The sequence below is a fragment of the Centrocercus urophasianus genome, unplaced genomic scaffold (assembly GCF_019232065.1).
Source record: "Centrocercus urophasianus isolate 14NV4802_14NV808 unplaced genomic scaffold, USGS_Curo_1.0 seq_9, whole genome shotgun sequence".
In the NCBI taxonomy this organism is placed as follows: domain Eukaryota; kingdom Metazoa; phylum Chordata; class Aves; order Galliformes; family Phasianidae; genus Centrocercus; species Centrocercus urophasianus.
In genome coordinates, this window is record NW_024885532.1 from 39332299 (window position 1) to 39360292 (window position 27994).

General features: G+C 45.0%; 3 protein-coding genes across 4 annotated transcripts in view; all 3 read left to right on the top strand.

Moving 5' to 3' along the window:
- Positions 1 to 2683: 2683 nt before the first annotated feature.
- Positions 2684 to 17988, top strand: CCDC82 (coiled-coil domain containing 82). Of its 2 annotated transcripts, none has more exons than XM_042839164.1 (8): positions 2684 to 2772; positions 2947 to 3484; positions 4671 to 4890; positions 6010 to 6102; positions 7887 to 8011; positions 8715 to 8885; positions 15098 to 15283; positions 15978 to 17988. In XM_042839164.1, exons 2-8 carry the CDS (start codon positions 2954 to 2956, stop codon positions 16038 to 16040), a joined length of 1389 nt encoding a protein of 462 aa, XP_042695098.1. In that variant the 5' UTR covers positions 2684 to 2772; positions 2947 to 2953; the 3' UTR covers positions 16041 to 17988. The 2 variants fall into 2 exon arrangements, with proteins under 2 accessions (XP_042695098.1, XP_042695099.1); XM_042839165.1 differs by having other exon boundaries at positions 2684 to 2766.
- Positions 17989 to 21140: 3152 nt separating this feature from the next.
- Positions 21141 to 24030, top strand: LOC122171283 (xylosyltransferase 1-like). Its single transcript, XM_042838728.1, has 3 exons — positions 21141 to 21189; positions 23072 to 23381; positions 23478 to 24030. The coding sequence occupies exons 1-3, from the start codon at positions 21141 to 21143 to the stop codon at positions 24001 to 24003; spliced, it is 885 nt and encodes a 294-aa protein (XP_042694662.1). The 3' UTR covers positions 24004 to 24030.
- A 281-nt stretch (positions 24031 to 24311) lies between these two features.
- The window catches only part of MAML2 (mastermind like transcriptional coactivator 2), a 208002-nt gene continuing 204319 nt past the window's right edge, over positions 24312 to 27994 (top strand). Inside the window, exon 1 of the mRNA XM_042839129.1 lies at positions 24312 to 24743. Coding sequence (XP_042695063.1) covers positions 24312 to 24743 — 432 coding nt within the window. The remainder of the gene's footprint in view (positions 24744 to 27994) is intronic.

The following is a 27994-nucleotide window of genomic DNA, read 5'->3' on the forward strand; positions in this document are numbered from 1 at the left end:
TGAATGTGAGCCAACATGGTGCTCAGCATGGCTGGGGGGCACAGAGGGTTTTGCAAACACTGCTCTGGTGCAGGAAGCAGTCCCTGGGAAATGAGCACAGGGTTGGGGCTTAGCATTGTTTCTCCTTGGGAAAGAATAACCCACAGAGGAAGGGTCCCTTGAATGGAAGGAGCATCCATATTATCCCATCTATCTCCAAATTCTAGAAGAGCTCAAACTTCACAGAAACTGTGAGTGTAGAAATATTTTTTCACATGACAGATCAGTTTGCCTAAATTTATAGGAATTGTTTTTGGAATTATAGTGAAGAAAACTGGCCTCTTTGGAAAATTTGTCTGTTGACTGGAGGCCCACTTCTAACACAACCCCACAGTGCTGATTGCTCTGCAACAGGGGCTCTATGATTACCTCAAAAATTACCAGGAAACTCAAGATCCTTCTGCAAGAAAAACCGCTCAACTATCAAAAGCCAGCACTCCTAACTGCAATTCTTCATCCAATTTAAAAAAATAAGGAAAAAAAAAAAAAAAACAACCTCTTATATTTTCTATATCTCAGCTATATCTAATATATCCGTTGTGACTACCTGGTGCTGCAGCGGTCCATCGGCGAGGTTTGCTGCACTGCGTCGCTAGATGGCGGCGTTGGAAGCAGGAATCGCGACGAACGAAGCCCAGCAGAGAGCAGCAACCCGTCACGCTGACATTAAATCCCGGGCAGCATCAGATCCGTTTGTTTATTTGAAAACACACTTACTGACTTTAAAGCAATTAAAATAAGTGCCAGACCAGGACTTTATGTCCCTTAATGCAATATAATCCTTGAATTATAACCGCTTTAATCCTTGCAATATAAACATTTCAGATGGGAATTTGACCCACCACCTCCACAAACACCTGTTCAGACCTCTTTGTCTACGTGAAAGACATACAAAACCCAGAACGGTGCTATGCAAATAAGATGAGAATGAACTGCCTTTCATTTCCAGGTATTTCCCTGTGATGGATTACCACCCATTCTAAAGAGAAACCTTCACAAGGTCCTGTTAAGATAAAGAAGTATAAATAATATCATTGTAGTGATTTCCAGGGTAGCAATATTTGCTAACACCAACCAAGCTGTGAAAAGCAAATTTAAGACACAAATCTCATTTTTACGATCTATACAGGTATTGGCACTGGACAGAATCCAGAGTCATGTTCAGTAGAAGCTCGTTGTTGTAGATTTTAAGTTTCCTCCTTGGTGTACACAAATCCAGAAGATGTCTCGTTCTCTGAGCAGTGAACTTAGTACAGCTAAGTTCCTCATGATTTTTTCTTCTCTCCCATCCTGTGCTGCAATACCACTGTATTCCCTATGGCCAGGATAACATTCAGGCCTCCTACTGCCAGCTCAATACAGGGTTCCTTCACTCAGTAATAACAACCAAAAACTGCCCAGCATGGATGTTGCTCTTAGCGGGCTCTCTGCTGTAGGGAACCCCAAAACAGAGGTCAGGAAATGGGCAGGAAGCCCAAAGCCTGAAGCATTGGCTCTGGGAAGACCTATTACCCAGCCCTTACCCAGCCCTGATACTTCACCTAGAAACAGCAGGAATCAGAGGGAAGCACAATCCAGGGAGTGCTCCTGCTGCTAGGAGGCCTAGTGAGGAGAAGCAGGCACCAAGTGTGATTTACAGACATCAAAAAAAGCAATGCCTTCTTCCAGGGCAGACCACAGAGGACAACTGGCTGGCAGCATAGGCACCCCCAGTGTTCCAGCTCCGGGTGGCCCTGGCCTGGCTACGCTAAATCTCCCCATAATTATAGTTGCAAAAACCTCTGTTTCCATATTCCCTGTCATCTGGGGGTTGAATGTGCTAAATTTATCAAGTTTGTTCCGAAGACAGAAGAAGTGCACAGCTGAAAAGAAGCTGTTCCATCGAGAAGCCTCAGGCCAGGCCTTGGTGACCTGTGTGAGCGACTATTCTTCAGGGGCTGTAATGATAGGACAAGAGAGAATGGTTATAAGCTTGAGAAGACTAGGTTTAAATAAGGAATAAGGAAGAAATTCTTCATGATGAGAGTGGTGAGGCACTGGAACACGTTGCTCGGAGAAGCTGTGGGTACCCCAACCCTGGAGACTTTCAAAGCCAGGGTTGGATAGAGCCCAGGGCAGCCTGATCTGGTGGGAGGTGCCCCTGTCCAGGACAGGGAGTTGGAACTCTCTGAAGGTTCTTTCATAGAATGAATCATAGAATGGTTTGTGTTGGAAGGGACCTTTAAGATCATCTAGTACCAACTAGTACCAGCTATAGACACTTCCCTCCAGACCAGGTTGCTCACAGCCCCATCCGGCCTGGCCTTGAATGCTTCCAGGGAAGTGGCATCCACAACTTCAGTAGGCAACATGTTCCAATGTGTTACTGCCCTCACAGTAAAGAATTCTTCCTAATAGCCCATAAAGCCTCATGAACATACCCTGGCCAGGCTGAAATGCAATCAAAACCAGCCCAATGCTCCCCAGCTCTATTCCAGCCTGCTAGATGAGACCGTGAGGGCAGGGAGAGGATTCGAACCTGTAACCTCCGCCACCGCAGCACCGCGCCCCTATCCATAGAACTTGATCAACCCACGTGACTATCATCCCCTTCCCGCAGCCTTCCATCACTTCCGTAAACATCCCAGAAGTTGAGTGACAGCGACAATCAGCCAATCGCGGCTCGCGGAGCGCCGAGGGGGGCGGTAGCCTCTCCTCATCCGCTCTGGCGCTGGAGCGCGGGAAATGGTAACGGTGAGCGAAGCGTTGAGGGAGCGGGGATGGCGGCGGGCCGGGACGAGGAGGGGCGATCCGCGCGTCCAGCAGCCGCCGTGGCCGCAGAAGGAGCGCGATGGGAGGCGGTGCTTGTTTGGTTATGGCGTAACGTGGCCTTGTCGTACGGGTTTGTATTGTGGTGTGTCGTCACAGCTTCCCCATGGAGACGTTCGTCGGAAGATACGAGACAAGAAACAAGGCAGCGGGAGCCGAGCCGCCGTCCAAATCCCGGGTTGACTGGAGACGCACTAAGAGGGAGCCGATCCTGTGCTACAGCGATGAGGAATCCTCGTTTACCTCGGAGGAGGAGGAGTCATCCGTGTCAGAAGGTGAAAATGATGAAAGTGATGTGAAGGGCAGCCTTTCCGACCAAGAGGAGAAAAGCCGCGGTGGAGAACTGACGGAGGATGGCGAGGATGAACGCGTCGTGCCTGGAAAGCGTAGAAGGTTCAGCAGATGCGTGCTGGAGGACAGCGAGGACAGCGAGGACAGCGATGTACTCGTTAGGAAAGTTTTTGCTAAACGCCGCTGTGTGATCGATGAAGACGAGAGTTCCCAAGAACAGCGGTTTGGTAAAGCCGGCCGTGCAGAAAATGTTTCTGCTGCGAGGAAACGGGAAGTGCTGGCAAAGCTGCAGGACCTCGCAAAACAGCGGGCGACTCGGAGCTGCGCTGGGAGTGAAAACTGCGAGGTCTGGATTCTCTCATTGAAATTCGGTCCCCCTGGGAATTCAGGGGAAGATGATGAGTAAGAGATATGAATCAGTAGGATTTTTTCGTTGGTTTTGGTTTTATTCCTGAGAAATCATGAACCCTATCACATTTCAACAGTAGTTACCTATTAGCTAAATAATAATACCGACTGCTAAAAATCGTTGTCTAGAAAACCTTTTTCTTTTTTAGTTGAATTTTGATTGCTGAGGATTTAAGAATTTCTCTTTTTTCTTTTTTCTTTTTCTTCCCTTATTCTTTCATTCATTCAGTTGACTGAGCAATTTAGAATGCAGGTATCGACCCTGCCAACAGAGGGGTTGAAATTAGATGATCATTGTGGCCCTTTTCAACACAGGCCATTCGATGATTCTGTGATTCTGTCTATTGTCCCTATGTAGTCAGAAGGGGAAAAAAAACATCTTTGGTATTCAGTTCTCTGAACTGAAGGAAACTGAAGTAAAGAATAGACGTGCAAGAAGAGTATGGTATTATTTTTTTATTCTTTTATTATTATTATGAGCATGGTATTATTTTTTTTTTTTAACAGATGTTTACAAGGGTGGGTACTGATAAGACAAGGGGGGAAATGGTTTTAAACTGTGACGGGGAGGTTTAGGTTAGATATTAGGAGGAAGTTTTTCACACAGGGTGGTGACACACTGGAGCAGGTTGCCCAAGGAGGCTGTGGATGCCCAAGGAGGATGTGGATGCCTGGAGGCATTCAAGGCCAGGCTGGCTGTGGCTCTGGGCAGTCTGGTCTGGTGGTTGCTGACCCTGCACATAGCAGGAGGGTTGAAACAGGATGATCTTTGTGGTCCTTTTCAACCCATTCTTTGGCCGTTCTTTGACCATTCTTTGATTCTGTGATTTTTCTCAAGGCACAAAATATCTTTTGGAGTAACATAGCTCAGGTTCACTTGATGCTATTGATTCCTGTTTGATCTATGTAACTGGAGCGAGATACATGTGAAGGGCTGACCTAAAGTGGAAAGTAATTGTCACGTAGCACAGAAAAATGTATTTCTGGAAATAAGTTATTTCTTGTTAACTGAACAGTTGGTGTTATTAGTAGCTCAAAACCTTGTCCAGTAGATATAGTACTTTCTTAGTGCAAGCACTGAAAGTAATTTATTTGCTTTTAAATACTTTCTGAAATTTAATTAGGACTCTGATGGCGAAGCAGAAATAGCAGAGGAACCATTCTGCCAATTGCTCCTCACGCCAGAAGGCAGTGAAACTGACAATGGAAGCTTGAAAGATTTTATAGTTGATGATGACGAAGACGATGATGACAACGTGGAGCACGTTAAGAGCGAAGGACATCCGCGGCAGAAAGAGCTGAATGTTTCAAATAGCGGATTGCTGGCACACTACGTCCCACACTGTAAGACAAAAACACGTCACAATTCTGTACCTACAACCTTCTTTTGCTGCTGAAATAAGCATTCAGGGGCTCTAAACACAAAATAGTGCTCTGTAGCAGGGTATGATACTTTAAGAGGATACATTCCTGAAAGGCTTTCATTTATTGTGAAAGTAGTTGCGGTTTCCACAGTAAACTTTTACAGTCCTTCTGTATTTCATTAAAGGGAGGGTGTAAGTTGGAAGAGAGGAAGGGGAACCCTGTTACTCTCATCTCTCTCTTTAAAAAAAAAAATAAATAAATAAATAAAAATTTGGTCTGTTTTAGGATGGAATTGTTCTTTTTGAGACACAAAGCCTCCATCTTGTGATATATACACCAAGAGCAGACGCATTAATTCTGGGTGAATTCTGTTCTGAGGATTAACGTAGGATCCTTTCAGTTAGTTTGGGTCTTCTGCTTTTTTATTGTTGATTTTTGTGGGGGTTTTTTTGTTTGTTTGTTTTTTAATGCAGTAAGAGTGTTGAGGTTTCTGAATTCTCCACTCAGTGTTAGACCAATCGCACAGTCAGAATGCCTCTCACATTGGTCAGATTCCTGTAATCTTAATGAAAACTGATGTCTGGATTGGTGAGAAGCCTGAGCCAGAAGTTTATGCTATTTCCCCTCTTGTGTATGTTATTTTAGAAGCAGGTTTGTACTGCCAGGATAGTGGGATAGTCATTGCTATTGTAGTGGCTATAAGCAATTCTGGATCTTCCCCATTAAGATATGAGCAGAATTGTGTGTACTCGAAAGAAAATTAGGAGAAAAATCACAACCTTCTGTGGTTTGCAGTAATTCCTGCTATGCATAGACCAATTTCTTATGTTTGTGGTTGAGTTCTTCCTGTGGGCTCGTCATGAAAGGAGGTATGACTTTAGGATGTGCTAAAATTGGTTATGATCACTGGGATGAGAAGCACTGTTTAATTGTAAGATCTTAAATGAGAATTTTGGATATGGGACATCAACATTATTTTTAAACCCGTGTGTAAATGACTTGAAAATTCTATACTTGCAGTCATAAAAAAGATAATCTGACAATTGCTGACACGTTTTTTTTTTTTTTTTAATTCTGCTTATATTGTATTTTTTCCAGTTTGCCACAGTAGTCCTTATGAACATTTCCAAAGAATAGTAAAGGCTTTCCTCATAAATGCGATTGACGACACTTTTCTGAGCTCACTGTATGGTAAGTACATCACATTACAAATACAGTAGTGCATGCTTAGAATTAATAGATGATTTTAGTTATGGCAATTATTCTGTATTTGATTCTTTTTCTTTGACAGTTGTTCTTTGAGGTAAATTTCAGCAGCAGGCAGTCCTTGTTGGCCGAGGAAGCGGCTTTCAGCACATGGCCTGGTGGGGCCAAATGGCAGCCCCAGAAGTAGGCTCAGAGGCACCACACGGATGCTCTGGGGGTGGACTGTCGGTGTCAGGTTGTGGAAAGCATCAGCCAAGTCTGAAGTGAGGCAGATCAGCTATGAGGATGAATGAGAGGTTACCTTATGTTATTCTAAGGAATATCATAAGCTGTGAGCGTAACCAACGGCACGTTTTCAGAACTCAGAATGGACTTTTCTGAGTTCATGAAGGTCAATCTCTTTAGTGTAAAAACAATTTAGAGCAGCTAATTTAGTATTAGACTAGCCTTTTTTTATGAACGTTTTAAAAATCTGTCACAATCTTTCAAGCTTTCACTGTAGCTGACTTGCTGAAAACATACATGAGAGAACAGTAGATTGTAAGTAGCTGTAACGACAATGACAATTCAGTTTTTATATAGAAAGCTAAGACAGCCAGTGGAGCTTCTCTCCTTTGCTAATGCTACTAAAAGATTAGGAAAGGTAACTGAGTGAGTTTCCATGTCTGCACATACTGAAGCCTGAGGCAGTAAGGATTGTCTTGTAGCTGTGGAAGTCCTGTTTAAATCCTGGAGTCTAGCACATATCTGGGAGATAACTGTGGAGTAATTGTTTCATTTATCTTGTTATAGTTTATTTCATTTGCTTGAGTAAACATTTGAAGCTGTTTATGGTGCTCAACAGCAGCCATGTGACTGCTGCTGAAGGGTAAAGGTCACCTTCTGTGTGTTACTTAGAAGTGATGGAGTAGAGAAGCACTGTCAAAACTTCTGTTGGGAAGCAAGTCAGAGCAGTTTGATTCCATGGATTACAACCTTCTCTTTTATAGTCAGAAACACAAAATTGGGCGAGAAGCAAGACTCCTTAAATCTTCCTTTTCCATTCTTTTAAATGGCTTTGAGTGAGAGGTTCTCCATTTGGATTGACAGTTTTTCACTTTAACCATGATTGTAGAGTTTATTCATGTACTTCTTGTGAGGCATACTTTTAAAATAATAAGTAGTTCATCAGAGGGCTGGAATACCCCTCCTATGAAGAAAGGTTGAGGGAACTGGGCTTGTTTAGCTTGGAGAACAGAAGGCTGCAGGGAGACCCCAGTGTGGCCTTGCAGTGTTTGAAGGAAGCGTAAAAACAGGAGGGGCAACAGCTGTTTACAAGGGTGGATAGTGATAGGACAAGGGAGAATGGTTTTAAAATGAGACAGGGGAGGTTTAGTTAGATATTAGGAGGGTGTTTTTCACTCAGAGGGTGGTGACACACTGGAACAGGTTGCCCAAGGAGGCTGTGGATGCCCCATGCCTGCAGGCATTCAAGGCCAGGCTGGATGTGGCTCTGGGCAGCCTGGTCTGCTGGTTGGTGATCCTGCACACAGTAGGGGGTTGAAACTGGATGATCTTTGTGGTCCTTTTCAACCCAGGCCATTCTGTGATTCTGTGATCAAAGATGCATGGATCACTTACATGGATAACATTAGTAAATTCAGTAGTAACTTATTAGAATCATTCACGGTTCGCCATATACAGAAGCATAATGTCCTTGAAATTTTTACTTGAAGAAATGTGTACAACGTATGATGGTCAGCCAATCAATAATGCCTGTTGCTGAACAGATGGAACAAGACAAAAGAAGTATGCACAGGATATGTTGCTCTCACTTCATTATTTGGATGACCGTTACATTCAGCCCCGCCTTGACAACTTAATCTCTAGAAGCCGCTGGAAAGACCGGTACAAGGTTTGTAGCATCTGCTGTAACTACAATAGTGAAGTGGTCTCCAGATCATATTTTTACTGGCAGATTTTGTCAGTAGTATAATTCTCAGTACCAGTACCATAACCATGTACATGTATGTTCTCAGTGACCTCAGTGCTTCTCCTGCTAACTTCACCAGATGCTTTTTAGAGGACTTCTTGGCGCTCGTTCAGTGTTCTAATGGAATTAAAATCTTCCTCCAACAAAAAGAACAACTGATGTGTTCATCGTGAATCTACTGCAGCTTCTCAGATATGAGGCCATTAGACAGTAGCCTAGTCACTGTATGTGAATTAGAAGCATACTGTTCGAGTTACAGCTGTGTTGTCCTAATGATCCCCCCTATAATGGAGTATGGGCCAGTGGTGAGATACAGTGTATTTATTTGAAGTAGGCCAACTGATAGAGTAACCACCTTCACACCCTCAACAGGGAAGGAAGGAGGCACGAAAGGGAACTGCAGGCCTGGATGCAGGAGCAAGTCTTTAGAACTGAAGCCAAATTAAAGAGAACTGGTGACGTGTTAGAAAACGACTGCGAAGGTACCTGCTCCCAACTGAATGCCAGAAGATTTCCGACTTGAAGCTTGGTTTCTCTTACACTAGTTCTGTGCGAGTAGAAAGTACTTAGCAGCCTGTTCAAGTTCATGGAGATTCTTTAATGTTATCCGAAATGTGTTTTTCAGGAGCGTGTGGATTGTTACCCAGGTGTTCTCATAACCTTGAAAAATCCAACCAATATGTCTTGTCAGGCATGTGAAATGAATCGCTACTGTAAGTTTAATGTGCTGCTGTTTGGAAAGCTTTATAATAGTAAAACTCTGGAAGCAGATGACTTCATGTCAGATGACAAACAGGTAATTTCAAACAAACCTCATATCATTATTTTTAAGCTTTGTCTAGTGTTATGCAAATCATACAAAGAGTAGAAGTCCTGTCAGCACCTGTCAGCTGCTGTGTTTTTAAGTCTAAACTCCCCTTCATTTTTAAAATGTGACAGCCATTTTGCAGTTGGGTTCAGCTAGGAATTGTGAAGGAAGTTCTTATGAAAGTGAGGAGGAATGGACACTTGTCCTCTGACCCCCCCAGCCCCTACATCTTGAAGAAAAGATCTCAAAAAATAACCTCACATAAAAATGAGTTTTAACAAATAAATAAATTGTTGGTTTTTTTTGGTTTTTTTTTTTTTTCCCAAGACCTTTGCTTTCAGCTGCTTTGCCATTTAATGTTAGTACCTATTACAGCACGTGTACTTACACTGTATTAAGTACTAAGTGTATCCCATTGTGAGCTGAACCTCATGATTAAAAAAAAAGCCTAAAAAAAAAAAAACTTCTAAACCTAGCTTTATTTATTTACTTATTTTGTTTTCTATTACAAGCATAATTCTACCACATCTTATGTCCATAAGAAGAAAACTGATGGAAGACCTGTAGTTCTTCTTTCATTAGTTTTGTCTAACTGGCATGAGATCGGTTTCATTGATCATTATTGCATTCAGTCAAAATCAACATTTATCTCAATTTTTCTTCTGTTTCAAGTCTCTGTAGTTTGAGTTGTATTCAGGAGAGGAAAGAAGCTCTCTAGATTCATGGTATGCTACATAGCCTGCTGAGCATGCTTTTGTGTGTCATCAAGGCTGACAGCACGTATGAAGATCTGCCTACTAACTAAAGTTATAATATGAGCACTCATCTGTTTTTTCTCAAGAAGTTTTTTGTTTGGTCAGAGAACGTTCAATAGATGATTGGAAATCCTAAAGAGTGTTTTAAAGAAATGAGAATCATCTATAGCAGTAAAAAAACTACAGGGCTGAGCATTGCTTTGAATGTGCCTGGCATTCCTGTTTTTTTAGCAAGTATCTGAGAAATACTGTGACTTTAAAAAAAAAAAAAAACAAAACAAACTTGAATAGATCCTATCTCCCTTGTGCTGGGAGTCTGAAGCTTTAGATCAGGAATGACATCTGCCTCAGTGTTACATCTGTTCTAAATATCAGAGTGCCTTTTCAATGAAACTGGATGACTTGAAAGCCCTTTACCTTTCTGCGTGCCTATAATGCCCTTAAGACATTCCCAGCGGGAGTCTTGCATTAATTAGCTGTCAGAAACATTATAAAAGCAACTTTCTGTGTAATGGGCAATCATCTCCATTGAATGGCTGTGTTTTTTACTTTGTTGCCCAAAAGGTTTATTCTATGTTGGGTCACTGGGTTTGCTAATTCCATGCCTACTGTACTACTTCTGGAGGGTTCCTACTGTGCGTGGTCGCTGTAGGTCAGAACGCAGAGTGAAACAGTGCCACTGTCACCATAACATCCAGGTGCCGCCTACTCAGGATTTTACTGCTTTATTCTTCAGATGTTTTCACATCTGCCTTTTCCCATGTAGCTGTTTGCTCAGGCAGAGTATCTTGATGTTTCAGTTGTGCTGACACTTGAAATTGTTGATCTTTTGAGAAGGCTTCTTTCTAACTACCTCAGTATTTTGTACTAGAGCCTTTTCTTTGCTGCGGAACAACTTGTTCAAGCTAGAAAACATTTCCCTTTCAGTAATCTTGCATCTATTTTTCCACTCTGTTGCCTTTGCTAGGACATGTTGGATTAAATTGTGTCCTTGGAAGGAAATTTATCTTTGTTACGTAACGTTGCGTTAGGCAGCCATTCTAGGTTTTACATTTCAGGACTGAGACTTCTGAAGACCTCGAGTCTTAAGACACCTGAGTGCTACCAGTATTTATGGATCTCCACATCAAATGTGCAGCTAATGGTATTTGTTATGGTTAAGTTTGCATATGGCCTTCCTGCGTAATGTAATTCCCAACCTCTTATGATAAACTCAAAGCACAATTTGTCAAATATAAGATACTGCTGCATCTGTGTAGCAAGCTGAATGCCCAAGTTCTGCTTTTCTTTTCTTTCAGGACATGTAGAAGGTGTATTCCTTTACTTTGTACATCTAAAATGATCTCAGGACACAGATGAAGCACTTCAGTACTTGCTGAAAAGACAAAAGTGTCAGTGCAAGATGTTTTCACAGCATGTTTCGAAATAGGGTGTGATTGCATTTCTTACACAAAGTCCTCAACAGACTGCAAGCTTACCTTACTGAAGTACACCTTACTGAAGCTCGTTTGCATCTGTGCCAGTATTCTAACTTGGACATTTGAGGGATGTCATTGTAATTATCATGTCACAATAACGGGCTCTGCAAGTCATGCATAGTGTGGTAAACCTGTGCTGCAGGTTTTTTTTCTTAAAACTGATCTCAGAACCTGCTGAACAGTAGTTCTTAATATTGCTTTGATTACTATCTGTTTGCATGATAATTAAGAACTTGGTTTTTCCCCTTATTTGTTGCAGGAAAGCACCAAGTTCTTAGGGTGTGGAGAAGCCATCTTGCTTATACAGTCATTATTTTACAATTAGAGACCTCAATGCAGGGAAGATCATTAACTGAGAAATCTGTTTTTCATGTGAGGTGTGCACCTTACCTGAGCAGAAATAATAAGTGGACTGGTGCAGAAATTTCATCTTACTGATATTTCCACAGTTAAATTGGAAGCTGGGTTAAAAACCCCTGTATTACTGTCCAAATGTTCTCCTACATCAGTTGTTCTTCCACTTTGGAAAACACTTGAAATATCACACTGAACATTAAACTTTCTTTCTAGTTCATTTTTATTCTCTCCAATAGACGATGAGAATTTTTCTGTATCCTGCATAGCCCAGTATCTGGTGAGATGCCACATGCATACTCAATATGGCTCAGCTGCTGGAGAACAGGCAGACCCAGGAGAGAGAGTGATTGAGCACTTTGCAGTAATTTTTACTAATGGTTTGCTAATGCAACGTTCATTTTCCTATAGTGACCTGTAATTGAGGCTGCTAAAGGTACTGTTTTCAAGTTGGTTTTCAAAGCTCTTCTAGCAGAGCATTGATCAGCCTGTCCTGCCAATTGAGGGAAAAGAAAGAACAAAAAGGGCTAAGGGAGCTACATAAAACTGACACTTCAAGAAAATAATTGACTGAAAGAAGGCAGTTCAAAACTGCCAGATCAGTTTGAATGGAAATACTTATTTGGGCTATTTCTAAAGTTTTCTATGAAAGTACCCAAGAAAAGTGGTTGTGTAGAGAACGAAAACAGACCTCCAGCCCTTCTTCTGCATAAAACTTTCCTTTTTCTCTCGTCTCTAAAGTATTCTGCTTTGCCAATAGGCCTGAAGAGAAACAGCTGTTCTAGTTTTGCTTAGGCTTGCAGTGATTGCTGTGAGTAGCTGCCAGTTCTCATCCCTCCACGGTCAAAGAGAATTGAACAGTTTAGGTGTCCCCCATCTTTCTCTGCTCCTGTGCCACCTGGGTTATGAACTGTTTTCTGCTCTCAGACCTGTTGTTCTGTTTCTATTCATATCTATGCTTAGAGGGCATGAATGCAGTCACTACATGTTATGCTGTTGTCAGGCTATGCTTCTGCATTCCATACAAAGTGATTTAACACAGCTTTGGCTGATACGGCCAGCTTGAGGAGATAAGTTAAGCACTAGGATAGAGTCACTGAGGACTGTGAGGGGGAACAAATTAGAGTGTGTACAGTACTGAGATTCTTTCCAAAGCTGCATTCTGAAATAACATTGTATTTTTAGACAATCTCTCTTGCTTTATAACACAATAAGTAATGTGTTATAATTGTATGGGTTTTTTTTTCTTTTTTTGGTCTGGCACTTTTCCGCTCTGGAAATTCTTTACACCTCACACAAAAATAAACCATGAAACTCATTACCACAAGGTACTCTGGAGAACAAAAAAATGTAATTGGCTCCTAGAAGGGATTAGACAGGTTTTTGGGGAAACTCATTCCAAGCTATGGAATATAATAGCTGGGGTGATATAGAATTTCTTAATCGTTGACTGCTAGATGTTGGGTGGTAACACATGCACGTTCTGGTGTTTTTTCCTGTGTCTTGTACCACCTTCCAAAACACGTCCTGTTAGCTGTTATCACAGGGCAAGAAATAGGCCAGGCAGGCTATCAGAATGCAGAATTCTATCTCCTATTTTCTGTCAAGTAGTGTTCCAGACACCGCACTTCATTACTTGGAATACTTCAGAAGCTATAAAATACCCTATGAAACACCACATTTCGGTTTTTGATTGCTTAATTATTTGACATGTTAGAAATTTGAAGAAGTCAAGGTTTTGCCTTGGTTAATATGTCTTGCTCATTGAAAGCACCAACAGCACCAAACACAAGCCTTAGTTTTTCAGCTTTGGGCACGTGTAGAAAGTGGAGCTGCATATGGGTACATAGGCATCATTACAAGAGAACTGCACTGCAGAAGCAATCTTCTGTTATCTCAGTTTGGTTAACTTGTAGTTTATACACATCTTAGGTCAGGTCAAATGTTCTTTTAAGTTAGTGTGCCTCCATTGGCTAAGTGATATTTCTCCTGTTTATATCACCAAAACTGCTGGTTAATATATTTGAGAAATAAAGTATATTTGGATATTTAAAAAAAATACACAACCTTAAACTTGCATTTATATTTATAAAACTTATGTAGACAAAATATGCTTTTCTGTTCCTGTCAGTGGATACAGCCAGGTTGGACAAATAGGCCAGATGTTACAGGGGGCTGCTGACAGACACAACCATTTGATTATGCATTTAGGAAAGTTTCCTAATGCTGGATGTGAGCATTGATTAAACTGATAACTTGTAATATTTTAAAAAGAATATTCAGATGGTTACCAACAACTGCAACAAAAGGCATTGCTGTTGTGCCTCAGAACTGGTGGTATTGCAGTATAGGAGGTGATTAGTTGAAACTTCATGTGTGTTCTTAAACAGTAACACCATCGCAGCCTGTGTTACTGATGCAAAGAATTTTGACTTTTAGCCATTTACCTGCTTGTTACTCTCGAAGATGTAACAAACTTTGGACTGATGTAACATGTTGCCCTTGAAGCTTGTTTCTGTTGGTGTTTTTGGTTCTTCTTACTAATGCTGTATCAGTTTCTCTTGTGAAGACCCGAATTTCTTCATACATGTATTGATTCTCTTATTTTGGAGGGTAGAAAATCTGAATCCAAAAGCCAGCCAGACGTAGACTAATATATACGAGGCCACTAAGATGATCAGAGGGCTGGAGCACCTCTCCTATGAAGAAAGTTTGAGGGAACTAGGTTTGTTTAGCTTGGAGAACAGAAGGCTGCAGGGAGACCTCAGTGTGGCCTTGCAATATTTGAAGGAAGCTTAAAAACAGGAGGGGCAACAGCTGTTTACAAGGGTGGATAGTGATAGGACAAGGGAGAATGGTTTTCAAATGAGACAGGGGAGGTTTAGGTTTGATATTAGGAGGGTGTTTTTCACACAGAGGGTGGTGACACACTGGAACAGGCTGCCCAAGGAGGCTGTGGATGCCCCATGCCTGCAGGCATTCAAGGCCAGGCTGGATGTGGCTCTGGGCAGCCTGGTCTGGTGGTTGGTGACCCTGCACATACAGGGGGTTGAAACTGGATGATCATTGTGGTCTTTTTCAACTCAGGCCGTTCTGTGATTCTGTGATATAGATATTTATTAATACATTTTTGTGTATTTATCTGTTTACGTTCATGTGTCCCTACTAGAAGAATACCTATGTATTATTCAGTGTACAGAACACTAGAACTGGTGTTTCCTGTCCCTAGGACAGGCCTGCACTTTCAAAGCAAAAGTCATTAGTTTCTCTGCTTTCACAGTATGATGGTCACCTAAAATGCCAATGAGTTTATAGAGTTCCTCCTGCAAACAACAGAGATTCTGTTAATTATAAACAGAACTTTATACAGCTTTTGCAAGATAGCAGTGCTGATAACCTGTCATTGCACAGACTTGCATGCTGCCTGCTTGTGACAAATTTGTTCTGCCCTGATAGTGAAATCTGTATTTATAGCATCAGTTATTTCATTATTGAAAAAATCTTCCTAGTCCGACTGATAACATTTTATTAGACAGGCTGACTTTTCCATGCTTTATACGCTTATGATGATCACTGTTCTACCTGAGAAACTGATGAGTTTACTTTGATGTAGGTGTTGAAGGTCGGCGTAGTGTGTGCAAATCGGACCAAAGTTTATCACAATTTGAAGCACTTCAAGTACAAGTTGTATGTGGAGTGCAGCTCCATGACCAAGTTGGACGGCATTGAGGATGAACCAGTTAAAGACACAGTTGAACGACTTTTCAGCCAGCTGGAAGAAACGGGATGGATTCAGAAGGTATGACTGAGTTACTTGATTTACTGTTTCTCAAGCAGATAAAATCAAACTGAGATAAGATTTAATTTAATTGATTTAATGGTTTATTTCTGAATTAATGTTTTTTACTAATTATACCGTGGCCTAACTGTTCATTCACTTCTGCTGACTCAATCTCTCAAACGGTTGCATGCCCACTGCTTTCACAACACAGCTTTGTCAGCTCCTGACATCAAGCTTTCTGGCAGCTGCATGATCTTGGGGCTGTGGTGGGCAGGCTCCTGTTTCATTTGGAAGCAGCACCACAACAAACTCAAGCTGTAACTCCTGAAGGCTGGAAAGGTACATGAAGCACAGCAAGAACACTTTTCTCTCTGCATTTGAGTACTTTGATTTATTCAGAAACACTTGATGAACAATATTTTAAGATTCAAAGCCAGGCTGGATGTGGCTCTGGGCAGCCTGGTCTGGTGGTTGGCGACCCTGCACATAGCAGGGGGTTGAAACTGCAAAATCATGGTGGTCCTTTTCAACCCAGGCCATTCTATGATTCTGTGATAACTCGGAGTACATTTAGCAAGCTTTCAGATATCGTTGTTTCTGAATTGTTATTGGCATGCTTCTTAATGTATTGAAGAGAAACATAGAAAGCATTTTTTGCATAATTCAGTTGTTATACCTTGATAAAGTAATACAAGTTTTATTTTATTTGCAGAAATGTAATGATCTTGAAAACTACATGAACGATGCAGACAGTTTCCAAGAAGAAAAAAATTGATTAAGTGGACCTACAGCTCTTTTAAAGGCACCTTGTAAAAAATTGAATGGCCTGTTTTATCTGTATGCACTTCACCTCTGCTTGTTCTTCAAGATTCTGATAATCTAAAAGACCGTGTTATGCTTAAATCCACAGGTCTGTAAACTACTGCTTAAGAAAATCTTGTATCTTTTTCATCTGTGTGAATAATAACTTGAAGTTTTACCAAATCAGTCCTTCCATTCTTGCTGCATTGGTCACTTCAGGTTTCCTTTTATTCTTAAAAATAACAGATCAGTATCTTTTTGCTTGTGAAACAAAAGCTCTGTCCTCTGCCTGTTGATGCTGAGCTGTATCACTGGGAAGGCGGGAGGTCTTGAGACTTTTTGAAGTGGGGATATTTGGAAAGGTAAGTCTGTGTTACACAGGAACATAAAGGATTTGCATCATACCTTCCTTGCTGCTTGTTGTAAATTCGCAAGCAAGTTCAACTATTTAGAATAATAGTTATGATGAAAAGGACCCAAATGCAAAGACTTATTTCCCCTCTGAGGAATCACTAGGACCTGTTGTAAGGCAGCAGGGGAAATATTATGCAATCCTGACTATATTTGCAACACAGCAGTCGTTCCTCTTCAGAGAGTAGGTGATGAGTCACATAGCGGGCGTCACAGGGTCTGAGGCTGGCATAGCCATCTAGGTGCTTCTCAGCCCCACAGGGCTCTCTCTGATGCTCTGATGCTGTCTGAGGCAACTTACTGAGATCTTAAATGACAAATTGTGTTGTGCAAACATAATGGCAACAACTTGCAGTAACTAAAAAAACCAAAAATAATGGATTAATGTGGCCATGCAAGCTAAGCAAGAATTATTCCAGTATAATCTGACAACAGAAAGCAGGAGTTATCTGGAATCATGATGCATGGTTTACCATGGCGCAAGTAGAGTAGACGTTGAAGACTGGGAAGGGTTAGGTACTCTGTTGGCTATTCCATCCTGGTATTCTGTGCTGCATATAAAGTTAAATTGACATAACCTAACAGAAGATGCAGGGCGCATGGTTTTGAATCCTGTTAGGAACTGTTCTTAGACTCTGCAGTATGCATATATTCTTGTTAGTCTGTTATAGCTGAGAAATTCAGTAAAGGGATGAATGATGCTGTTAACCCTCTAGATTTTTTTAACAAATTGCTTTCTCAGAACTAAAAGTAGGGAAACCTTTTTTTTCACATATTTGTCCACAAAAACTTCTCATGTCTGATGTCCCACTCTATTGGTAACATACTGACCAGCTAGGCAACTACTGCCAGGCATACCACATCATGGTCAAAATCTGTTGGCTTTTTTTCTGTAGGACTGTAACTTAGATTTGTTATTCAGTAGCCTTGTTCCAGCATTCCTTGTCAGTAATGAACCGTTTTCATATTTTAAGGGGTTGAAACTCAGCAGTGGGTTTAAGTGGTGTGAGAGTGAGCTAATATCAGTTCTCCATTGCACCACGTGTGTTGGTGAAAAATCCCAGTAAAGACACTGAGACTTGCTCTCAAACTTGTAAATTATATGTGAAGATATTATTTTCATACCTTAATTTTCAGTTAGATATGTAAATATTCTAAGATTTTGTATATCATACTTATTTCCCTGGTTACCAAGCTGAAGGAACTCTTCTCTTTCATTGTCCATCCCTGTTTTTCAGAGAATGTTAGTGAGAACACACCCATCAATATACAAGTACCCAGGAATCAGTCTCAAGCATTTCCTTTTCAGGAAAAGCAGTGCCTGCTGATGCCATAGTTATTCCTGTTAACAAAATCTCTATGCTTCTGTTGATACCTTTAAAATAATTGTTTTGGTGTAACTTAACTCTCATGAAAGAAATCTGGTTTGCGAAGAGTGGATCTCACACTGCATAACAAAGTGCACGCTCTCAGATCTTCCCAAATAGTAATAAATTGTGCTGCTTTCTGAATGTTCTGAAAGTTCTGGAGAACAATTTCTGTGTTAAAAAATTGCTATTGGAATGAATGGTCACATTTCTTGTTTTGCCACATTTCTTAGAATCGTAGAATCACCAAGGTTGGAAAAGACCCACAGAATCACCCAGTCCAACCATCCACCCATCACCAATAGTTCTCACTACACCATGTTCCTCAACACAAAATCCAAGCGTTCCTTGAACACCTCCAGGGTCGGTGACTCCACCACCTCTCTGGGCAGCCCATTCCAGTGCCTGACCACTCTTTTAGAAAAGTAGCATTTCTGAACGTCCAGTCTGAATCTCCCCTAGTGCAGTTTGAAGCCATTCCCTCTATTCCCTCCTATCACCAGTTACACAAGAGAAGAGGCCGACCCCCAGTCACTGCAACCTCCCATCAGGTAGTTGTAGAGAGCAATGAGGTCTCCCCTGAGCCTCCTCCAGACTGAACGATCCCAGCTCCTTCAGCCTCTCCTCGTCAGCCCTTTGCCAGGATGCCATTGGCCTTCTTGGCCACCTGGGCACACTGCTGGCTCATGTTCAGCCGAGCATCAATCAATACCCCCAGGTCCATTTCCTCTACGCAGTCCTCCAGCCACACCGCCCCAAGCCTGTAGCGTCGCCTGGGGTTGTTGTGGCCGAAGTGCAGGACCCGGCATTTGGCCTTGTTGAAACTCATCCCATTGGCTTCAGCCCAGCTCTCCAGCCTGTCCAGATCCCTCTGTATGGCCTCGCTACCCCCAGGCAGATCCACACTTCCAGCCAACTTGGTGTCATCTGCAAACTTACTGAGAGTGCACTCGATGCCCTCGTCCATTTCCAATTTCCCTCGTCCAATTCATTAAATTGAATGCTACTAAAATCAGAAGTAAGTTTTGGAAATTTTGGCTTGCTAAGTAACCTTAATATTTGAAGAAAACATACACTTTGATTGAAAATGAAAATTCAGAAATTATTCTGGTGGTTAACTTTGATCGTGTACTTTGAGCATTCTTGTATGCCTACTGCATCCCAGATGATATTTCTCACCTCCGCTTTGCTTGCCTGAAAAGTTTCAGCTATCTACTTCTTTCTTGGCCTTGCAGGCATTTTTTTCAAGATCTTACGCTTTTCTTTCTTTAAATAAATAGCAAAAGTTCTTGGAAAAAAAGCACCTCACAGTCTGATGGAGTTTTGCCTGTGACATCACCAGTTGGATACAGAAAATGCCTAGAATTGACATCACTGATTTCTATTTCAGTAGGAAACTGATGACATGGCTTGGCAGGGGACTGACAAAATGTTTGTATGTGAACTGTCTCAGACTTTAATGCTCTTCTCACCAAGATTAGAGGAAGTGATAATGTTTTTGTGGCTGCTGTTTCACCTGAAGAGCTTCTACAAGGCAGAGAACGTGAGGTATCATTATGACATGTTTACATTCGTCTTCACTTGCAAAAAAAAAAAAAAAAAAAAAAAAATTGAAGAATTGTTTAGAAGATCCATATAAGTGAAAATTCAGGTTGGATTTTGCAGGACAAGCTGTAACTGCTCAGTGCTACATAGCACACAGTGCAAAGAAGGCTCCTACCAAGAAAGGTTTTCAGGTCCAATTGAGATAAGAATATTTATAGTGGAGAAATTCTGTGCAAATAACAACTAGTGGAGAGGTCAGAGATCTCACCATCTTTCATGCTTTATTTTCCACTTCAGAGACTTCGAGTGAATTTAGTGGGTGAGAAGATATAACGTTTGTTCTGATAGGGCATTTTTAATTGTCTTTAGTTTTTGAAGTCGTAGCTCTAATTAAGATAAAGTGCCTGTCTTAATGCAACAATGAGGAGAGATCAGTGTGTGATTAGAACTGGAGCAGGTGATTAATGATCATACTTGGAAATTGCTTTAGTTCCTGTAGGGTTTCAATCATCTGCTCTAGTTGAAGTTCTGTGGCCTGGGACTATGATAATGATAAAATTGCACACCTTATATTTATGCATAGGATCAGCCTGCCAAACACAATGTACTTCTAAGAGAGAAGGTGTGTATTCTATGTCCAATACTGGCAGGGAAGTATGAAGTTTCTTCTCCCTTTGTCCCTCTCTTTTCAGAAATAAAGTCGTTTGTGAATCAAACAGGATGGCAAACTTTGCTAACAGGAGATAGCTGATACTGTATTTCTTAAACATGGTGAAAGCATCTCCTGTTTCCCAAAAGCAGCTATTTCTAGTAGCTCAGCAGGGAATTACAGGCAATTCCCATGCTTAGCTCTTCTAGTTTACTATTATTTGGATAAATAAAGGCTTGTAGTTTTATCCTTCTTTAAGTCTTCCTGGATAAACAGAGTGGGTGTGTTAGATAAACGCATGCAAATACAGTGCTACTCCAAGAGAAACAGCCAGCATGAAGTGCACTTTAAAAAGTTAGCTTGCTGATTCTGCTCTGAGAAATAAAAAATATCTATTTCTAACCTGAATTTAGAGACCAGACAAAAGAATGTAGGAAAACATGACTGAACAGCCAAGGGATAGCATGAGGAGCATGTGAAGTGGTGTTGAAGGAACCCTCTTCCTTCCATAAATGTTCCTGTTTAGTTTACATGAATTGTGGTCCTTTTCTAGGTGATACGGGATGATGTGTGTTTTTGTTGTGTGCTTTTTTCTTTCCCCTGCTATTTATAAGATGTAGGCACAGTTTCTTTAGATTTCTCTGGGGATTAGATTCTTGATTAAAAACCCAAGTGTGTTGAAGACGGCTTTTGTACAATTCACAGCGCGATTACACATGAGCCTCGGGTCCAAACTATCAGGGCAAGGAAACTGACCCAGCTGCAGTCAGTTCAGAGCTCTGCTCTGAAGCTTAGTGATGTTGCAGGAGAGCTGTATGGTATATTCAGCATGCCTACGTGTGCTTGTAGCTGCAGTCGTTCCAAATGGCAAAGAACCTTCACTGAAAAGCACTGAAAAGCAAATAGTGGCAATGGCTGAAAAGCGAGAGCCCTGGTTTGCAGAATTGTCTGCGGCACTACAACTAAGCATGTGCCATTTCAGTGGGGTTAATACAACTGAAGTCATTTGATACATGACTGTTAAGCGCAGATGAACACAGTATGTGCCCAGATTTCAGCAAGAACTAATTTCTTTAAGTGACATGGATTTTTGACATCGGTGATGGTCTTTTCCTTCACTTTTTGGAACGTTATCAGCATAGACTTCCATGGTGAGCACCATTGAGTGCTTTGCCGATTTGGAGAGGGTGCTGACTTAGGAAACCCATAGCTTCGACAGCAGCAGGAAATTCACACAGAAAAATACTCAAGCATGACAGTTCACGTGAGATTACAACTGCATTTCAAGAGGTGACATGTTATTGTTGGCAGACGGGGGAAGGGAGGAGGGGGAATCAATTATTCAGGATTTGTTACGTTAATGTTTCATCATGTGTGCTTCTGTTAGAATGCATGTGACACGATCACAAGTGATGTCTGATGGTGCTAAGAGCCAGCTGATTTTATGAAAGCAACGAGCCCGTTCAGAACTGGTACTGCTTTCCAGGGGCTGGTAACATTCGGCAGCGTCCCGGTCAAAACTTGAATGGCTGAGCGATGGGGTTCGGGTATTTCCTTCTCTCAGACAGCAGGGGCAGCATTTGCTGTATATTGGACTTGCTACGCAGCCCTGCAAGCAGCTGTCTCTCTCTGCCAGCGATCTATATTAAACCACAAAACTCATGAGATGCTGCTTGGCAAAAAAAAAAAAGTGAATCTTAAACATCTTAAAGTTACAACTCAGAAATCTTTGTTTTGAAAGACGGTTCTCTGAGCCCTACAGCAGCTTGTGGGCTAGGACTCCTGCATCTGCCCCTGTATCTCCCCGAGCAGCACCACCAATTTCAGTCTCAATGCAACGCTGAAGACCTCAGCCAAGGCATCATGTAAAACCCTGCTTCCTTTGCACGGGATTTGTGTCACTGTTGCACAGCAGAGACATCTGAGCTATAAGCAGTGAAAAAAAAAAGCCCGGGGGAGCTCAAAAAAAAGGAAAATTTTCCCTTTTTTTAAAAAATTTCCCCCCCCCCCTTTTTTTTTTTTTCCAACATTGCCAGCTCATTGTTCTCAACAGATGCATGCTACCGTTACGTATCAAATAATAACCCACTCTTCCTCAGTTGTTCAAGGTTAGACAAAAAAAAAATCCTTTTTTCCTGTTAGCTGTAATGCCTTCCTCTGAACGTAGCACATCCCCAAACCTGTCCTTTGGCTGGGGAACAAACTCTGCGCTGCATAAACACTCAGATCCTGAAAACGCACCTGGAGAGATGGGGGTCATGCAAACAGTGTGGGGATAACCCCCATACACCCAGCACTGTGTATTTGGAATGAATTTCAAGAAATGTGTCATTTCACCAATAGTATTTAAAGGATTTGTGAGTTTGGAAGTTGAAGGGTTGGCATCAGGTCCTCTGTATCCAGGAGGACCTGGATCCCAGGACGCTGCGATGGAACGTGTGAGCTTTTCTGATGGGCTGCACTGCAGAACCAAGTTGAGGTTTTGCATCAGCTCTGTGTCTCCTTGTGCTTGAGGCCACTTTTATTCTCAGAGTGGTGTGTGAGAACGCGGGCAACACAGACCTGGCAGCACAAGTGCATTGGTTTAACCGTGCATTGGTTTAACAGACTTGACCGGGCCCAGCTATTTCTGCACCTCACAGAAGCAAAGAGCCGCACGGGTTGGAAAGGATCTCTGGAGATCCCCCCCCCCCCCCCCCTTCCAACACAGCCCACCTCCAGAACTCCGCCCGCAGGGTCAGACCTCTCAGCGGCCGCTCTCGGTGCCAATGAGGAGCGGGGCAGGAGCAGCGCCGAGCCCGGTGCCGGACACCCAAGTGACTCCGCTCGGGGCCGCACCTCCTCCATCCCAACCTCGACCTAACGCGTGAGAAGGCACCGCTTGTTTTTCTACCGCCCGTTCCAGAGCGATCCAGCCGGCAGAGACGAGGTACATCGCACAACTCCCTCGCGCTCGCCGCTAGCTCCGGCCAACGGGGGAGGGAGGGAGAGCGACAGGCGGCTCTCTGCACCGCCCTGCGGCCCGGCACCCAGGTACGGCGGAGCGAGCGCACGGCGAAAGGGGATTTCCTCGGTCCGGTCCCCCGCGCGGCCGCTGGGAGGCTCCGCCGCTCGCCCCGGCCCCGGCGGCGCCGTCGCCGCGCCACCCGCCCCCCGCCCCCGCAGGGCCCGCTGCGAGAGCCCCGCACGCACCGCGGGGCACGGCCGCGGGCTGCGGCGGCGGCGGAGGAGGAGAAGGAGGAGGAGGAGGCGGCGGGAGCGCGGCACGCAGCCGGGGATGGGATATACAAAAACACAAAGGAAAAGCGGCCGGACTGCTCGGGGGGCAGAAGGCTGTAAGTTTGTAAGTGCAACTCTCCGCTTGTGATCGCTGGCAGAAGAGGGGCTCGGTGTTTGTTGGTTCGGTTCTTTTTTTTTTTTTTTTTTTTTTTGTCTCCAGTGCTTTTCTTGAAACTGTACTCGAAACTGTTCGCTGTCTGGGAGTCTACGGGAAAGTACGCGAGAAGAGTTCTTTGCCTGGGGTTGTAGTTCGCTTCGTTATTGCTAAGGGGAGAAATAAGCACCGAAAGCGCTTCGGCTTTACCCAGCGGCCGCGAGAACCGATCGCACAGCGGCGGGCAGCGCTCCGGGACCCCGCCGAACCCCGCAGCGGCGGACGGGCGCAGCTCGAAGAGGAGCGGTGGAGCGAGAGCACAAAGACGGGACCGAGACCGGGACCGATCCCAGCCCGGAACGACGGACCGCGGGTTTCACCGCTGAGAAGCCGGCGGAGCTCCGAACCACACCTCGGGGGGGGGCCGGGCCGCGCTCGGCGGTTCCTTTCCTCGCATCAATTTCCACTTCAAGAAATAACCCCCGCCCGCGCCCAAAATAAAATAAAATCAGTAAACCTGCCCGGTCCCACTCTTTCCCCGGGGAGCCTTCCTCCGCCCGGCGCTTCGTTTTGGAGGCAGCGGCTCCTTTGATTTTTATTTTTCTTCCTCTATCGGACCCCCCCCCCTCCCATCCCCAGCCCTCAGCCACCGGAGCCCCTCGGCTGGGGCTGCCCAACCCTGATGGTGGCACAGCCGTAGCGGCCCCCTCTTCTCCCTCCCTCCAGCCCCGAGCTCCGCCGGGGGCCGGGCGGGGTGCGCGGGGGGCGCGGGGCCGTCCGCCCTCCCCCGGACTAGGGCCGCTGCCCCCGCCTCTTACAACCCCCCCCCCCCCCCCCGCCTCCATGTGGCAGTGAGTGCGGAGCGGACCCGTCCGCAGGGCCGAGGAGCGGCAGCGAGCGATGGGCGACACGGCTCCCCCCCAGGCCGCGGGGCTGGCGGCCGGGCTGCTGGGGGGGGGCCCGGCGGCGCCCCGCGTGCACAGCGCCATCGTGGAGCGGCTGCGGGCCCGCATCGCCGTCTGCCGCCAGCACCACCTCAGCTGCGAAGGACGCTACGAGCGGGGCCGCGCCGAGAGCTCCGACCGCGAGCGGGAGAGCACCTTGCAGCTCCTCCACCTCGTGCAGCAGGGGCAGGGAGCCCGCAAGGCCGCCAAGCACCCCAAAGCGGCCGCGGGAACAGCGGGAGGAGGAGGAGGCGGCGCGGCCGCCCCGGCCGCCGCCGCCGCCGCCGCCGCCGCCGCACCCCCGGACTACCACCAGCACCTCCTCAGCAACGGCGGCATCAACGGGGAGCAGCCGGCGGGGGAGCAGCGCGCCTCGGCCCTGCTGGCGGTGAGTCACAGCGCCCCCTACCGGCGGGAGGCGGCTCTCGGCGGACCCCCGGACCCCGAGCCCCCGCCGGCCCTCGGGCGAGGCGCGAAGGTGGGGCTGGGCCCGGCGTGCCCCGCAGCTTGAGGCGAGGGATGAGGGGTGGGGGCCTGGAGAAAGGCGTCCCGCGTTCCTGGAGTTGGGACTGTGGGGGCTGTAGCCCGGCGTGTGGTGCCAGAGGCAGCCCCAGCAGCTCCACGCCCAGACTCCAGCGATGTGAAAACGCGGTCTGAGCTCCGTGCCGAGCTCCGTGCCCAGCTCCGTCCTAGGGCGTCGGGCAGCCGGAGGCGGCCAGGGCAGCTGTGTGCCAGTGGGGCAGCGCTTGGCTGCTGCGTTCGCGTTGGCTCCGTCAACATTTATGCCTCACATTAGACAGGCTGAGCATCTGAGTGTGTCCTTTAACCTCATTACCTCTGAGGTGGGCAGAGCTCATGGCGGTGCCCTACGGCCACCGAGTTACAAGGGTTCTCCAGGTTGCAGACAACGCACTGACCTTTTCCAAATGGAAGTTGCTCTGGATGTGTCTCAACCCCATCTCCTGTTGCTGTAGGATGAGCTGCGCTGTGTCCCAGCCCGTCCTGGGCACCCGTGAAGCGCTCAGAGCCCCAACAGGCATGAGGCTGATGTGTGAGCAGCCCAACATAGGCTGCTCCCTACCTTGAACCTGTCCTGAGTTCCTGACCGATCCTAACCCGGGATCTCCGTTGTTACTTTCGCCCCTTTTGCTGCCTTGAGTGGGGTGGTGACATCAGTGCCAACGCTATAATGTTGTGTCCAAGGGGAGCCAGGGTGCTTCCACCTGACTCCGGTGTACAGATTGCATCTCCTTGCGTTCCTTGTCACAATCAAGAAGGCCGTTATCTTATTTTTCCAGTGCATATTAATGAAATGCTTTGCACTTGTCTTACAGGAAGAAAAAAACAATAAGGCTTTTGCATAACAATGTGTGTCCCAGAAAACTCCTTTTTCTGAAGTCAGGCAACAGGCCTGTGTGTTGTTCTTTTTATTGTTTTTTACTATCTGTTACTATTATTATGAAAGAGCTGAAGGCAGCTGCTTGAAACTGCTAAGTGAAACAGCCCCAAAGAAAACACGTACAGGTTTTCATCTTTTCAGCAACCAGAAAGGCTGCCTCTGTTTCTTAGAGGGCTTGTTACCCCACTCTTTGCCAGATGATGATGCCAGCACAGCCCTTGTGCCGTTCTGCATGTATCTGATGAAGGAAGGCTCTGCTGAAGCACCCCTCATTTTACGTGCTTGCATTCAGTAATCCTGCTGACAAGGTGTGTGACTTCACCCAGCGTGACGATGGGGCGCTGAGCCACGCTTCGGCACTGCAGAACGGCTGGCTCATGGAGCTGCTCCGCACTGATGCTGTCACTGCGCATCCCACTGCTCCACGCAGCAGTTTCTCACGGCTGCTTTGTAGGGCTGCCTCGCTGAGGAGCAGAGAAAGGCTTTGGCTCTAAGTCACAACTCCATGTAACGAAGGCACGTGTTCTCAGCACTCCTTAGAACACTTTGTTAAGTTTGACTGAATTGGATGAATTCAGATGGTCGAGGGGCATCCACCAGGTAGCCCAGCATTGTGTTCCTCGTCTCGAAAAGTCAGAGCAGCAATGGGCCGGAAATAGTGGAATGTTGCTTTTGTTCTGCCTGTAGCTGGAGAAGAAAAGTGCTCTACCAGGTATCCCAAGGGCACTTGCAACAGGAAGGATGAGACAGAGTGAGCCCATAAATAGATGGGGAAGGGACATCTATGAGGCTACAGGATCCATCCTCTGCGGGTTGTTTCTGAAGGGGAAATCCGGTGGAAGCCTTATTTGCACCGATGGTTATTCCTATCATTTCTGGCCTTTTGCTGAGAGCAGATGGCAGATCGGAGGCGCGTGGGGTCCTGGAACGTGGCACAGTTCTGAGCCTCAGCTGTGGGAAGTGCAGCTCTGGCACGACGAGGCACAAGGCGGGAGCGTGTGAGAGTCTCACGCTGAGGATGTGAGGTTTGACACATCTCTGACTCCACGGGGGGATTGTAGAGCTCCACCTGCCTTGCTGCAGCTCCACCAGGTTAAAAAAACTCAGCACAGATAAGCATGAAGGCGGTCGTAGCTCTCTGGGGAGTTCTGGTTATCAGGGCTCTCTTTGTTCTGCAGAACCCAAGATTGTCCCCACGCTTCCTCCAGTGAGAATAGCCGGGCTGTTCCCCTCGCTTTGCAGATCCCTCTGCTCTTGTTACAAGCGCGCCTGCCACGTTTGGTGGCACAGGATGGGTCGTTTACATAGCTGGGCTCCAGAGTAAATATTTGACACTTGATAAGGTTTGAAACAGAGTTCACTTGAACATATCAAAGAGCTTAAAGTGATAATCTGATGTTGTTGATGCTATTATTTGATAATTGTCTGTTCCCAACGGACAGTTTAAAACCAGCAGAAGAGAGACTTTGGAGTGGCGTAGGGTTTGGGCTCAATCTGGCAGCGTTACTTTGCTTTTTGAGAAAGCATCTTTGGCAGCAGCATTTTCTAATTGGAGAGCGGGGACCAGATTTCTGAGCTGGACTGATGGGTGTGGGTGCATGTGGAGAAGAAATTTATTCTCCTGGACACGGCAAGGAAAGCTTTTGTGCTTTCCGCCTTCCCGCATTTCCCAGGAGCTGACATTTGTTTATTTGTGTGGTAGTGTTACTTTTCGTGGTGCGGAGTGAAACAGATAAAATATTCTGTCGTTCTTTTATACATACATCTGCGTGTATATATCTACACCCTCCAGCACTTAGCTGTTTATATTATTTACGTTCTGTATAAACTGTTAGCTCTGGAGGGCATTCCTCAGTGGCTTAAGCATCGAAGGGTAATACCAAGTTCTTGTGCCGGGGTTGCAAGTCCCCAGTGGCCATTCCGTTCCTTCATTTTTCTGACGCCGTTTCTTTTGCTCTGTGCAAGCCAGGAGCTCTGCTTTTCAGGCACTGGTGTATTCTGGTCAGGTTGTTGTACTGCAGCCATTGCTCTGGTGGCTGACATCTTGCTCTGAGCGTGCTAAGAGGTGTTTGTCATCAGTCCCAGTCCCAGGTGACTCGTTCTATTTGTGCTCCTCTCGTAGTTTCACTGAATTTATCCTTATAATAAGGATTGTTACTGTATTTAGTGAATGCAGCCTGCTCCCCGGGTGAAAAAGAGAAGGGGAAGAGGGATGTGGGTTAATTCCTTCTGTCCCCCTA